This window comes from Aptenodytes forsteri, unplaced genomic scaffold (assembly GCF_000699145.1).
Source record: "Aptenodytes forsteri isolate BGI_AS27 unplaced genomic scaffold, ASM69914v1 Scaffold11, whole genome shotgun sequence".
Classification (NCBI taxonomy): Eukaryota; Metazoa; Chordata; class Aves; order Sphenisciformes; family Spheniscidae; genus Aptenodytes; species Aptenodytes forsteri.
In genome coordinates, this window is record NW_008794155.1 from 2,189,399 (window position 1) to 2,203,768 (window position 14,370).

At 36.4% G+C, this 14,370-nt stretch overlaps 1 protein-coding gene across 1 annotated transcript in view; it reads left to right on the forward strand.

Moving 5' to 3' along the window:
* The window catches only part of LRP1B (LDL receptor related protein 1B), a 676,318-nt gene that overhangs the window by 642,131 nt on the left and 19,817 nt on the right, over positions 1-14,370 (forward strand). Inside the window, exons 86-89 of the mRNA XM_019472156.1 lie at positions 2,315-2,476; positions 6,862-7,036; positions 7,599-7,703; positions 9,766-9,879. Of these exons, the coding sequence (XP_019327701.1) occupies positions 2,315-2,476; positions 6,862-7,036; positions 7,599-7,703; positions 9,766-9,879 (556 nt within the window). The remainder of the gene's footprint in view (positions 1-2,314; positions 2,477-6,861; positions 7,037-7,598; positions 7,704-9,765; positions 9,880-14,370) is intronic.

A 14,370-nucleotide genomic window follows, 5' to 3' on the forward strand; every position in this document is an offset into this window, starting at 1 on the left:
CAGAGTTTTAGATGCAGCTGTGGTAAAAGGCATCAGGAGGCAAATGTGAAAGTGGTTGTGGATAACTACACCAGACATCGTATTAAAATGAGGAAACGATGAATGAGACAAAAGACAGCAAGGAAGGGACCTAGTCACAATGCATCAGTAAATCAGGCAGCGGTAAGGATTTCCTGGTAGATCAGTATGAAGATGAGAGATAATTATTGTGGAAAAGTAACCCTTAAACGTTATTTCATTTGACTACTTAGGATTTTGGCTCTTCTGTACGTTTTAAACAAAGTCAGGCCCAAGTCAAGCATAGCTTCTTTTGTGTGCTCACTAACCCACCCCTCCATGAAGTAGGATTTTTTTATACGTAAGAAGTTTGTTTCTGCCCTATGGCGTTGTGTGAAGTTTTTCAAATGTAAATGCAGGGATAACTGGAGTTTCTCATCACTAATATATTTCCCTGACTTTCTCTGATCTCTTTTGGATTCCGCAGTCATATCATTACCTTGATTGGGATGTCAATAATAAAATCTAATAGGCTATTTTTCCTGTTTATGCCTGCAATTCCAGTCCAAAGGGCTTCTGCATCACACATACAGTACATTATGTAGTTAACTTGCTAATCTGATTGACTGTAACACTTCTTAACACGTAGCTCTATTCCATCACCGGCAAAGACTAGATATCAAGGAAATGCATATTAATTTTACAGCAGCCCATTAGTTGCCTTCCTTCTCCAAATTTGCCATAAACAATTATATTGATGTTCCCATTCAAGACTAGACATTTCGGCTCTCCCATCTTAATTCTTAGAGTTTTACCATTTATGTAAAGCACATGTGTTACTGTTTTGGTTTTCTGTAGTCGACTTCTGAGGCATCCCTTTTTTTCTGCCTGATGCCTATTTACTCTTTGACTGTTGCTAGCCTATGCACGGTCCTTTACTCAGAGATACGGTGTTTCTGTGACTTTACTGGAAGGGATGAGCCTTTGCCTGTCAGCTATCCCCTACTCTGCAGTGACCCAGTTGAGCTCTTGATTGTACTTGCCAGCAGGTTGGGTTCTTTATGATTCAAATGAAGACCATCCTGTCTGCCCCTTTATTTCCGAAGTGTCCTCAGGTCCTGATTAATCTTAATCTCTTTCCTTACCCATCTCGGAAGCCAGGAAGAAGAAAAGTGTTAAACTTGGTCTGTTTTCCCTAAGTTTAAGAAAACCCTAAAGGTTGAATGAAAGAAAAGGGAAGGAGGGTGGGGGGGAAAAATAATGTTTTGTAAGAGATAAACAAGAATGTGAATAGATTATTAGGAAGTGAGAAGGGAGATGGCTAGTTGGACACATCAGGTCATTTACTTGAAGAGAAGATTACAATGAGATATAAAAGCAAAGTCAGGAAATTGAAGAACATTTATGGGATCTAGAATTTTGTTTTAAAGAGGATAAGCCTTAAGAACAGTGTCAGGGAAAAGTGAAAGAGTTTAATAAAACAGTGGAATTGTGACAAAGCTATAAATCCGTTAAACATGAGATTTAGGTAAGGGGGAAAAAAGGGAAAATTACAATAGGGAAGAATCATAGGAGGAAAATGCATTAGGTTTTAAACACTATTTTAAAACCCTTTAAAAAGAAGCTATAGACTAGGAGTTCATTTTGTGCAAGTATTCATCCCTAGGTGTTCACTACTTTTCAGACTGAATATTGACTTTACAGACACCTTTGGTCTGATGCAAGACAGCAATTTTTATGTTACAGTATTTATTATATGAGAAGGATAGGATAACAAAACAGGCACAGATATTTGTGTTTTAGTAAAAATTGTTATGTAAAGTTGGCTATTAGTGCATTAGTAAATATTTGTATATTCATGTGACTATATGTAAAGGTTTGTAGATTTGAGAATAACGGAGTGTATTCTGAAGAGGCATCGATGTTGATTATACAAATATTTATCCTCTGCAACTGGGGGAACGCAGCCTGGCAGGATAATTTGAAGAGCTTAGTCGTATCTTAAATTCCTACTTAAGACCGTCTTTTAAAATAATTCCCGAATAAAGAGTCAATGACCATACATGCGCAAGTGTAAAATGCATAGATGCAGTTTTTGAGGTGTCCATACCTTACAGTGCTGACTTGCTTTTTAAAAAGTTCTGAATTCAAGCAAAGTTTGCAAAGGCCTGTTTTATTAGTGTCTAGAGAAACGTAGTTGGGCTTATACATTAAAACTTGCTACTGTTATGATAAATGTATCTGTCTTTAAAGTGCTGATTATTCTTTTAACGCTTATTTATTTTTATCATAAAACAGTTTTCTTTGTTTTGAATAGGGAGGCCTACCTGCAACTGTGCGCTGGGTTTTACAGGACCAAACTGCAATCAGACGGTCTGCGATCATTTTTGCCAAAATGGAGGAACCTGCAGTGTCACTGCTGGGAACCAACCCTTTTGCAACTGCTTGCCTGAGTATACAGGAGACAGATGTCAGTACTGTAAGTAATCTTCACAAACTCTTAAATCTGGATTTATAATAAAAGTTCTACAAATTGGAAGTTTGACATTATTTGAGTGATTTTTCTATGACATGCATTGGTAAACTTAGCTCCGAAATGATTCATACTGCTAAGGGAATGGAATCTGATGTGTTCAAGTGATCTTTGAACATATTTCCACAATATCCATCTACATAGGAGAAGAAAAGTTTTTTTAGGAATGATTTATTTTAGTATTTTCATGAATGAATACGTACAATGCCGCTGTACAAGACAGCTGACTTTATCAATAGAAATGAGATAACTGTGTTCAATTTTTCTACTTCAGCTTCTCATATTTGTTATCTTACACTGGTGGAATACCAAAGCATAGCAAATTGACGTAGTTGGGTAAAGAATTTCTCTGGTATCCTTTATCTTCGCAGACCATCGCTTGTGTCTCCAACTGCTACTTTACCTTTTGTTTTTATTTCTAACCCCAGGAACCAGCATATCAAATTTTGAGTTTCACGCCTCTATATTCCTTCATCTTGCTCAGTCTAAGATCACCTTCAGTATGGTTTCTGCCCCCTCCTAGTATTGAAAATCAGGATTTCTAAGTATTTCTCTTGTTTAATTCTCAGGACTTGGGTTCTATCCTCTGCATCTGAAGTTCTCCATGGTTTGCCTTTCCACTGACCCATCAGTCTCTTCTCATTGAGATACTGTTTTTCAAAGGTTTCCATGCCTTTAGAAAGGCTCTCCTCACTTTTTAGAACTTTCTCTAAATTTTTACTTCTTTTACAGAGGAGAGGGAAAAGAAGATTGTCAACCAATAGGCCTTGTGTTCTTGCTCCATTTATCTTTTTCTTTCCATGCTTTCTCTTAGCATAGATCACCGTTATCTGTTTTCCAGTGACTCAAGACATTTGAACATAGTCTTGAATTTCTTCTTTTGATCACTCATTTCAAAATTACAGTTTGTCTTCCTCATGTGTCTTCAACATGATGACTTACTAGCAACCCTAACCTAAACCTGATTTTTTTTGCTGAGATCAGAATTTCTTTTTTAATCTCCTTTTTTCTACTCCTGCTTTACTTTGACTATAACACTCTAAAATAGAGGACTGTCATAGTGCTTGTTATAGAATAGAACATTAACTGTGAAAGCCATCATCTCTTTTGTACGTAATTCAGTGAATTTGCTGAAGAAGGCTAGATTTAAACAAAATGGAAGGGAAATTAGCTGTTATAAAGGTCTGGTTTAGAATTGTCTACAAGATACAAAAAGTATTTAGTTTTAGTGAAAGGTCTGTCAAACAAGCAAAGGGTTAGTGTGTATCTGAAATAGGATTTGTACTGAAGTAAACTGAATGTATTTCCAGTTGGGAGACTGTGAAATAAATTGAAACCTTTGAATGGAAAACCAGCAGTAATTGTGATTCTCTCCTACTTGGTATTAAACAAACTGCATGGATCCACAAATAACTATCTGCAAATACAATTGGGTATTTGAAAACAGCATAGTACATAAATCATGCACAGACAGACACACAGATTAAGAAAAAATATTTACTTGAGGCTTACCCAAAACCAAACAAATTGTTTCTAGTTGAATGCTTCTGCAAACGTTCCCCCCCCCTTTTTAAGAATGAATTTAAATGTAAATTTAGGGGTACTTTTTAAACAGTGCTTATTATCAAATTTGGATTGTCTGCTGACACTTTGGAAAAATGCCACAACACAGAGACTCAAACACATTATGAAATACAAAATAAAATTAAGCTTTTGTTTATTTAAACCTTAATACTTCTAGGAAAAAAAGAGTCTTACGATCTTTTAGAGTATTTTTTTTGTGGCAATAACAGTTCTATGAAATTGTACAGGTTTACAGTTAATGTGTATATAAATCACATCTATGATTTTTTGCTTTATTAATCACATTCACTTTATATGCATGTTGGAATATATTAATATAGCGTTATTGCAAAGATTGGTTGCCTCTAAGATATCTTTCTCAGTCTTTCTATGATGTGATTGAAACTAGTTCATACGCAAAGGATGATACATGAATGTGCATAGGTATTTTACTCATGCTCCCAGGCTGAAAATATTATTAGTGTTTTTTATGGCAGGGAGAAGACATTTACTTGCAGTATTGCCAGATTGCAAAGACCTTATTTTCCTCATACTTATCATCTCCAGTTACCCAATGCAGTTTCTCCTGTGATTAGTTCACATAAGGGCTAATAACCAAAATGTGTGCTCCGTGTCAAGGCACTGGCACTGCTGAAATAAATTACAAGTGAATGAATTTACATAGAATTCTACTAACATTGTGCATGTTGTTATATGCACATGAGTTTGATGTATTTGAATATAACTCCCTATTTTAAATTCCTGAAATAAGACATACAGACTAGTTAAAGTTCATTTCTTGTATCATTTAAGGCCCAAACAACCTAAAAAAATAAAAAACGTTTCCACGCAGTTACAATCATTCAAAGTGGATACAGTGATCTCACAAGCTGTTACTTTCCCTGAAACTGAAATTCCTTTCTGTAGCGGGGCGGGGAAGAATTATTTTTGTGTCATTTCAGTCCAAATGCAGCGTACGCATTTTAGATACAGCAGAAGATTAAAGGTGTTTGTGACTACAATCCATGCTAAAAAACAACAATTGTTTTAGAGTATGAACTTCCTATTCCCAGGTTTTGGGGGCTTTTTTTGTCCTAATGTACATGGAAACATTTCCCCCTTGCAATGCTTTTTTCATAAAATGTCGCTCAATATTAGCTTTCAAACTACAGTACTTTTTGTTCAAAAAAGAGCCCTCCTGCTGCAAATTACCATTCTGTACCTTGAATTAGGGAACAGCAAACAATGAACTACTACATTTAGTGTCTTTTAAGCCTCTCTGGTTGCTCAGTAGTGATTCCAAAAGAAGATGAGTCTACAGCCTGCATAGGTAGGTGGAGACGTACAATGAATAATCGAACAGAAATAACTGCTCCAACAGTCATGCTTAGCAGAACTCTTCCAGCATGGTGAGTACCAATGGCGTGGCAGTCAGTACGTACTTCTCTGAGAAGGGGAAAAACTGAGCACAGAGAAGCATAAACAACATGTTTCCCCCTTTGAGATACCCTCACAAATCATCCATCCTGAACATGTTCAGTAAAATATATCCATTTTAGTAGTCTCCAGTTTGCCGCTTACAGCGTGCCCCCAGTCAAACGGCAGCTTGAGAGTTTACGCTCCCAGACTCAAGGCTGAGGTTGCCGTTTGGCCAAGGTTTCATTCTCTAGTGAACAGCTTGATAATGCCCTACTTCTAGCGGCTACTGACTCACCCTTAGCCATACCCTGAGCTTGAAAGGGCTTGAATTTTTTAGTTTTGTCGGAAAGGTAATATTTTATTAATATGGACCAGGTTAACTTTAAGCTAATACAGATGTATAGTTCAGAATTGACATATCTTATATATCAATTACTTCATCTGTCCATCAGGAACACCACCAAAAGTGCAACGCAACATGTTAACTACACAGAACTGGAGAAAGTATTAGAAACAGAGAGAAATAGAGACTTCGAATGATTCGGCCCCATTAAGGAGCTTAAATGACAACTTAAAAAAAAAACAAGAAAAGAAAGTTGTCACTTCACTACCACATAAATAAAAATGAACTGAAATGTTAAGATACCAGTATATTGTAGCTCTGGAAGCTTCTTCAGTTAGGCAACTTGGTTTTTTTAAGGGATATGAAAAAAATGAGGCAGTTACTGGCGTTTCTAAAGAGCTAAAGAATTCACTACTTGAAATCTCAGTCCTGCTGGCATTTAAGCAGTTAAATAAGATAATGGGATCTTGCACAGTCTATAAAGATAAGCATGTATGTAGTTTTTTGTAGAACTTATGTCTTTATATATTATAATTAGAACTTCATGAAATTTTAATATGTGGATAAATGAAAATAAAACTTAATTATTTCAAAATACTATTTCCATTTCAGTTTAGCATAATGCTGTTAATGGTATTGTGAATGTGTCAGAAGATTCTTATTCAGCCAATGTCCCATTAAATACACTAACATTGCTCTGCTTTTCTCATCAGTAGTCTTTATATTATGTGGGATGATGCCACAAATGGTTAGACATCTAGAAGGAGAAAAAAAAACCTCTCTTATGAGTTTATCCTTCTATTTCATTTCTCAAGACTACGTCATTAATATATTATGTATCTGTTTATGGGATATTCTTGATTCTTGTAGTTGCCAGTGAGCCGCCAGCTTCATTCATCATTTTGTTTTTATTATAGTACCTTTTAAAACCTAGAAAAGTAAGGTATTACTTTTTCTATGATACTCCTTAATGTCTTTTAGTAATTAGCTTTCATGTTGCTTGCAGATGTTTGCCACCATTATTGCATGAATTCTGAATCATGTGCTATTTCTGATGATGGAAGCGTAGAATGTGTCTGTCCAGTACGATTTGAAGGTCCAAAATGTGAAGTGGACAAGTGTATCAGATGTCATGGGGGGCACTGCATAATAAACAAGGACAGTAATGACATAGTATGCAAGTAAGTGTGTGTGTGGGGGGGTTATGGTCAAAATTATATATATCATAGCAATTATATTGCAGTATCTCTTGCGCAGTGGCTAGCCCCTGAACCAGTCACATCAGAACAGTTCCTTTGTGTGGCTCCTGCCCACGCAAAACCCACTGGCTCCTGCCTTTTTAGACCAACTTTTAGAGCACTCCTCACTGGGGGAAGCATAATGTAGCAGGAATATTTAATATTAACAATATTAAATTAATTATTAATTTAATTAATATTATTAATTAATATTATTAATTAATATACTAATGAAAGCATATGTAGTAGGATGTGCTGCTATATTGCCGAGTGATTATTTTGTACAATAATAGTTTATTTTCATAAAAGGAAAGATTGAAAATATTTTGTGTAAAAAGCTCACTGCCTGTGCTAGCTTTTCAAGGTGGAAACCTAGAATTCTTGCAATCGGTAGATCTTGTACATATTATAAAATCAATATTTTAACATATAGATAATTATAAGGGAATTGACCAGATTTAATAAAATACTGATTGCTATTTGTATTTTTTCTTAACTATGACAGTTGCACTAATGGAAAGATTGCCTCTACCTGTCAGTTATGTGATGGCTACTGTTACAACGGTGGTACATGTCAACTGGACCCAGAGACAAATATACCTGTCTGTCTGTGAGTATCCTGCCTTGTGTAGATAATTAAAATATCTGTGTGCCAGCAAATAATAAAATTATTATGCATGTGTCTGTATTTTTGATCTCTCTAGGATGTATAAAGTGCTGGTTGCAGTCATAACTTACAGTGCTTTTTCTAGCTATTTTTGTAACCCGATACTTTGTCTACCTTTTTGCAATATGTGTATTGAAAGATATAAATAAGGTATGTATTGTGAATGCATATAGATACAAAGATATATCTTTTGAGACTTCTAATAATTTCAGGCCATATCTAAAGCCTATTAAGGCATTTGTTCCGGAATGGAATCAGGAGGTACAGGATGGTTGATCTCCCCTGCTTCTCAAAGGTGGATTGTCTTTTCTCCTATAAAGATGGTCAGAGGTGGGGGTGATAACGCTCCTCCTGCTGGATAGAGAATAGGAAGAGTAATGTTAGTGTTTATTTCCCTTATGGGTCTGAGGATATGCTCATGTATCTCATGTTTCTGCCCTAACCTTCACAGTGCCCACAGTAGCTTGGCTGTTCTGTGGTGAGATTGCTCTCTCCCTCCTGCACCATGGTTGAGAGAATAATTCAGGATGCTTTTCTCAAGCCTAGACATCAAATACCAAAGGAAATGCGATTCTGTAGTCTAGACAGTGAAGTACTGTCTTAAGAGGTAGAAAAGCCTACATTGTAGTCCTTTCTTGAGAGCTATGGTGTCTCTTCTTTTTCAGCTGCTAAATATAAAATACAGAAGTAGTCACTGTAGCAAGAAATTAATTTCTTTCCTGCTCTCAGTTACACTGAGCTACCTAGTCATACTCCGTGTTTTTTTACTTTTGCCTAATAATCAATCCGATCTTTTCTGCACTGCTGAAAAGCTTCATTGTGGAATAGTCTTCCACTTCTCAGAACAACCTGGAGATCAGAGCATCCTCCAGGAACAGATGAGGTGTTGGAAGAGAGAATTGGACTCAAGTGTCTCATTTCCAGGGTGACATAAGTAAGTTGTTGTCCAAAGGGATCTGGCATTACAACTTTGTAAATACGGATACAGCCATCCCTTCATTTTGTTGATTTGTATGAGGTAGGTGATCTTAAAAGAGAGTGCCTGTTCTATTCAGACTCTCAAGGAAGTTACAAAGAGCAATGCCTAGATTTGGTAGTCTGACCAGCGTAAGAGACGGACCAACTGTTCCTCCCTGTGGGAGCTTGAGCAGTTCTGAATGTGCAAAGGGGCAAAACCGTAGTTGCTGCACTATTGAAAAGAAGTTGTCAATAGGTGTTTTCAGCTTTGGGGTTTGAGACAGTGGGATGCAGTTCTGCATGGTAGTCCTTATTCAGCTGAAAATGCTTTAAGTGCCTGTGTCTCTTTTTCATTATTATTTCGATCCAGCCCTTTTTACCTGTTATTTGTATCTCCTTAAATGTCTTTGGTTGAGGACTAGAGAGACTTGTAAATCTCAGCAAAAGGAGACTATCACAGCTATAGTATGTAAGGCCCAAATACAATAATTAAGTCTGGTGATTCATTTGCTTAAACACCTAGAATGGCTATTGTGGAAGCTTGTGATTCTTCCTTTCTTTTTCCTTATAAAACTGGCTTATTCTTTGTCAAATTCATATGGAACACCATAGCATCTCAAGGAAAACAAGTTTCATACATTAATTTGTGTATGGATTTACAATACATAAATGCTGCAGCATATGCCAACACTGCTAGCAATGCTAAGAACACAGTCATGAAGATTTTTAAGGCTGTTGCACTCTGGATCGATCAATACAAATGTATAGTACATTTGACAATAATACTTTGTTAAGAACATTAGATTCCTGAACCCATCAGTTAGTATGGGCCCATTGTTTTAAAACTGTTTGATCAACGCTGGTGAACAAACTTTCCAGTATAGTCAGATTGGACCTTCCATGAAAAACGGCGTACTAACTTTTTTTCTCTATGGGTGTGTGCCTGTGTATGTGCGTGTGTCTTGCCATCATTATATATAATGCGTTTAAAATCTGTTCAGCAAAAGGTAGAATATTTATATAGGTCTATTTTACTGAAATTCTGCAGATGCTCTGTGGGGTTTAAAAGTCAGCGCTGTGACCAGAAAGTGAACCCTTGTGATTACTACTGTCAGAATGAGGGAATTTGCACTTTAACTGCGTTTAATGAACCGAGATGCAAGTAGGTTTAACCTTCCACTTAATGCTGCACATTCTGTGACATCATTTCAGGCCACAGTTCATTGGTTCAAGTCATGCACATTCACATACATTTCACAATATATACTTAATCTGGTGGCTCGTTTCTATAATACACACTTACCCTTTGATAGTTGCACTGATGAGTATATTTAAACATACTTTTGAAGTATCTATATCGTTGGAGGAAGAAATAAAAAGCTTTATTTTTAATAAGTGAGTTGAAAATACTGGAAATGCCGCTTGGCTTTTATTGTTCATATTTTGAGATATTTTACCAAGTTAATCGTACACAGCATAAAGTTTAGCAAACAGTGACATTGCACATGTTCTGTAGTCCAAAACTGACTTCCTATTTCTTATCTGTACGGGGAAAGGAACAGAAGAGCTATTTAGGTACCACTTCAGGAGTTAAGCTTGTATTCATAAGTCTCATTGTTAACTTTATAGAAATAATGCTGTAAAATAGAAACTGTTAAATAAAACTATGTGAGCTACATCATAACTTTGACTTCTTCTCTGATAAAAAAAATTATAAAATACATTTGTATGCTGTATTTCTCTGAAGGATTTTAGGTCTATTTCTTAAAGAGAAAATTTTAATCCTCATGAGGGAAAGAAACAACCTTAGTCTTTGAAAATGCTGTAAGGCAGACATACACAGAGATATGAAATACCAGTCAGATGAACATAGCTTTACTCAACAATTGTGATGTAGAAGTCAGAATTGAAATCACGAGCCAAAGACCTAGACTTGGGATAAAATATGAAACTCCAACAGCTTTAATCTTATCTCATCTAAATGTATGGTTTATGAAAACATAAAATGCTGTGGGGATGTTCTGTGGTTGTCTGGTGGGGTAGCCATGACAGTGACTAGGTATGGCGAATAATTTTCTAATTTTTTTGAAAAATATGATTGCAATTCCTTTGTCAGTGTTCTCAAGCAATGAAACTCTATGACTTGAGCTATCATCAATCCATTGGAAAGTAGATTAGTTAGAAGACTAATTTCTTAATTAACTTCTTAAATTTTGAAGAGCATGGAGTGGGTCTGTTGATCAGCGTTTGTGTGGGACTTGGTTGCTTGGAACAGTTTGTATCTCCCTGCGTCGTACGTGAGTGCGTAATTCACTTCTTCACATTCAGAATAGAAGTATAGATAGAACTAGTCTTCCTATTGTCTCTTCAGACTGATTGTTGGGTTAGTATGGCCACCGCTGCCTGTGTCTAGGAATTGTTAAGACAATCTTCTAAATTGGTTCTTTTTTTACAAAGCCAAGGTGGCTTAGAGGAAAGGGAAAAGAAGCAAGTAGAAGTTGTTTAATGGAGTTGAAGACAGTTACAGTGATAGAGAGGAAGAAGTGTAACTCCATATGTCTCGGTTCTCCTTGCCAACCTCGGTTCAAGCTCCAGTTGTTCCCAATATCTTATATTTTTCTGGCGCCAAATTAGTTCTTAACTGGAGCTTATTTATAATTTTACCAACCTGATACTGGCAAGTAAAAGACCTCAGGAAGGAATGAAGTAATCCCATGCTTCACGAGAGTCATTGTGTCAGTGGAGTTCCAAAGATTTTCTCTGCATGTTCTGCTCTGTTGTTAGGGAAAATGTTTTATCCCTCCAACCTGCATGTCTGGCCACGCTATGTATGACATCTGTCTTTGGTCTCTGAGAGACACTTATCAAAGGGCTAACATTTTTCTTAACCAGTCTCCAATTCATGGGTGGGTGATTTTTAGAAGAAATAGGAAATGGCTGGGTTTATTGTTGTTCAGCAAGAACTCCTCTCTCTCTCTCACAGCCAAATCAGTTGAGAATGCAAACTTTGTACGTAAGTAAGCCCTTATTATCATTCCGTAAAGACAACAGAGAATAAGATTTATCTGTTCTAAAGGGCAATCCTAAAGCCATAATTACACAGAGGAACTATAAGCCTGTAGGAACATACTCTCCTTTTACCAACCTGTACTGTTAGGGTACATTTTTATTTTATCTTCCTATCTCAAGTTTTTTTTAAACCTGAATGCAGTAAATCTTACGTGCACATTGGAAATAGAAGTTGTACTTTTCACCTAACCAGTTCAGGAATGAAGTAAGGCCTCACTGAGGCTGCATGTAAGCCATCAAAAAAGGAAGGTTTTGTGAAGTTGGTCTCCAGTTTCAGAACCTGACAGAGCGTTCATTGAGAGATACAGAATATACTGTGATATCTCTTTGGATACATATAGTTACTATCTTTTTAGTACTCACATACTAAATTTTTTAAGGATCTCTTTAGTTCTGCTCGCTAATGGGTTGGGATGTGTGTGACATCTATAACACTAGAAGCATATGAGATATGTCTGAATTGCTCCAGTAACTTCACAAACCCATTGAAAACAGAATGAACAGGAGATCAGATTCAGATGGGAAATAATCAAGGAATGCTTCTTCTATTTATTTCACAAACTGTCAGTTCCATCTGTTCTATCAGTCTGTCTTTTCTTTTAATAATTAACTTTATTTGCCTCTCTGTTTCCTTCTCACTAATTACCTAACTGCATATACATTCATGCAAGAGAAGCAAGGTTTAGGGAGAGATTATATGTTGTTATTATACCAGTGAAGACAGTTGGAAAAATATTAAAACCTTCAAGTGCACAAGATGGTTATTGGTTGTTACATAGGCAGTGCTCTATCAGTTTCTTTAGTACAGAATATTTCCCTCTCTCACCTTTGTTTCTTTTATACCTTCACTGTAACTATAGGTTGCTATAATTCCATCTTTTTATTTGTATTACTATTATTATTTGCATCTGTACGTAGGTGTGGTCTATTTGTATTATTATTATTATTATTAGCATCTGCAAATAAATGTGACCAAATCATAATCCCCTTACACTAGACATTATAGAAATATAATGAAGGATAGTTTCTGTTACAAGTTTACAATGAAAACCACTAGAAGGTATAAATCATATTGATCCTTAACCAAAGCCAACAAAATTTAAAGACTGTTTTAAAATGCTCTAATGAGCTTTTGCACAATGCTGCATGACTGTGGCTGACGACGTTAAGGTGAAACAAGTAAGATTATATTATCCTGGCTAATTAAGAGGATAGCAATTAATTCCTTCTTAGGTTACTTTCTGCATAGAGGTGTGTGCAATTCTTTGTATCTACGGTTCAGAGCCTCTGTTTCCTACGTGTCATCAGAAACAGAGAGAGAAATTCAGAGGACAATGTACAGCATTAAATTAGTTGCCTGTGGCTAGATGTGTTGACTGTTCAGAGGGCTTCAGGTTGTATGTGTTGTATTTCTACATTAGAACAAACATCATTTCTTCTATAATGAAGAATAAGTCCAGATAGTTTAATTGCTTGCAGTAAGCAGATGCAAGACTTTGAGAGCAAATTGGAGAAATCAGTGGTCTTTCAGATTAATTAAAAGGCACATACCATACAGGAGCTTGAAAGAAAGCATAACTTTAGTAGCCGAAGAAACTGAAAAGAGAAGTGTGGAGAAAGAATAAATTACTTCATTTCTAAACTGAGAATTTTGGCAGAATAATATGTTAAAGACAATAGTGAACAAATGGGGAGAGAACAAGTTGTGAAATTTCTTAAAAGTGAAAACAAGAAGCTTGAACTTGGAAGTGGAGACGTGGATAAATAAAAAAAAATAAATCCTGCAGGAATGAAATAAACAAGAGAGATGTCCTTGCCAGCTTTATTTCCAGTAGGCTGGAGAGAGGCACTGTGTGTGTGTGTCTGTGGGTGTGGGTATGTACACGCACGTGTGCTCGTGTGTGCGTGTGTTTATGTCACAGAAATCGGAAAGAAAAGAGTGCATTCCTCTTGATGGAGGAACTTCCCTCCAGCTCATATTCCTGTGATGCTATACCTCCCTCTTGATATTTTTCATGTTGAGAAATACTCAAATATAAACAGTTTTTATGTAAGTATATGTATGACTTCTACAAATACTGTAAGTCCATGCAAGTTCATAAGGAAATGTAAAACTCATAACTATGGCAGACCTGCGTTCGAAAAAAGGTTAAGATACACCCATAGTCCAGTTGTGGACAAGAATGAGACTGCACCGTGCAATCCCCTGACTGGCATTTTCTGAAGGTTGAGTAGAAAAAGCTACTGCAGCCTAGAACAATTGCAGCATTGAGAAGAGTGCCCAAGAGTAGAAGCCAGTTGTAACCATGACAGGCAGTATAAGTCAGAGAACAGAAAATTTTATCAAGTATCTTGCAATAAATGTTTTCCATGTGATTTCCTGGGGTATATTTAATGAGCTACCCAATTACAATTACAACTGGAATTTCACAGTATTATGCTAGTTCCTTCATACAAGGCATCCACCCTCTCTGGGCAACCTGGGCCAATGTTTCACCACCCTCAGCATAACAAATTTCTTCCTTCTCTGAATCTACCCCCCTTTAGTTTCAAGCCATTCCCCCTTGGCCTGTCACATGTCACA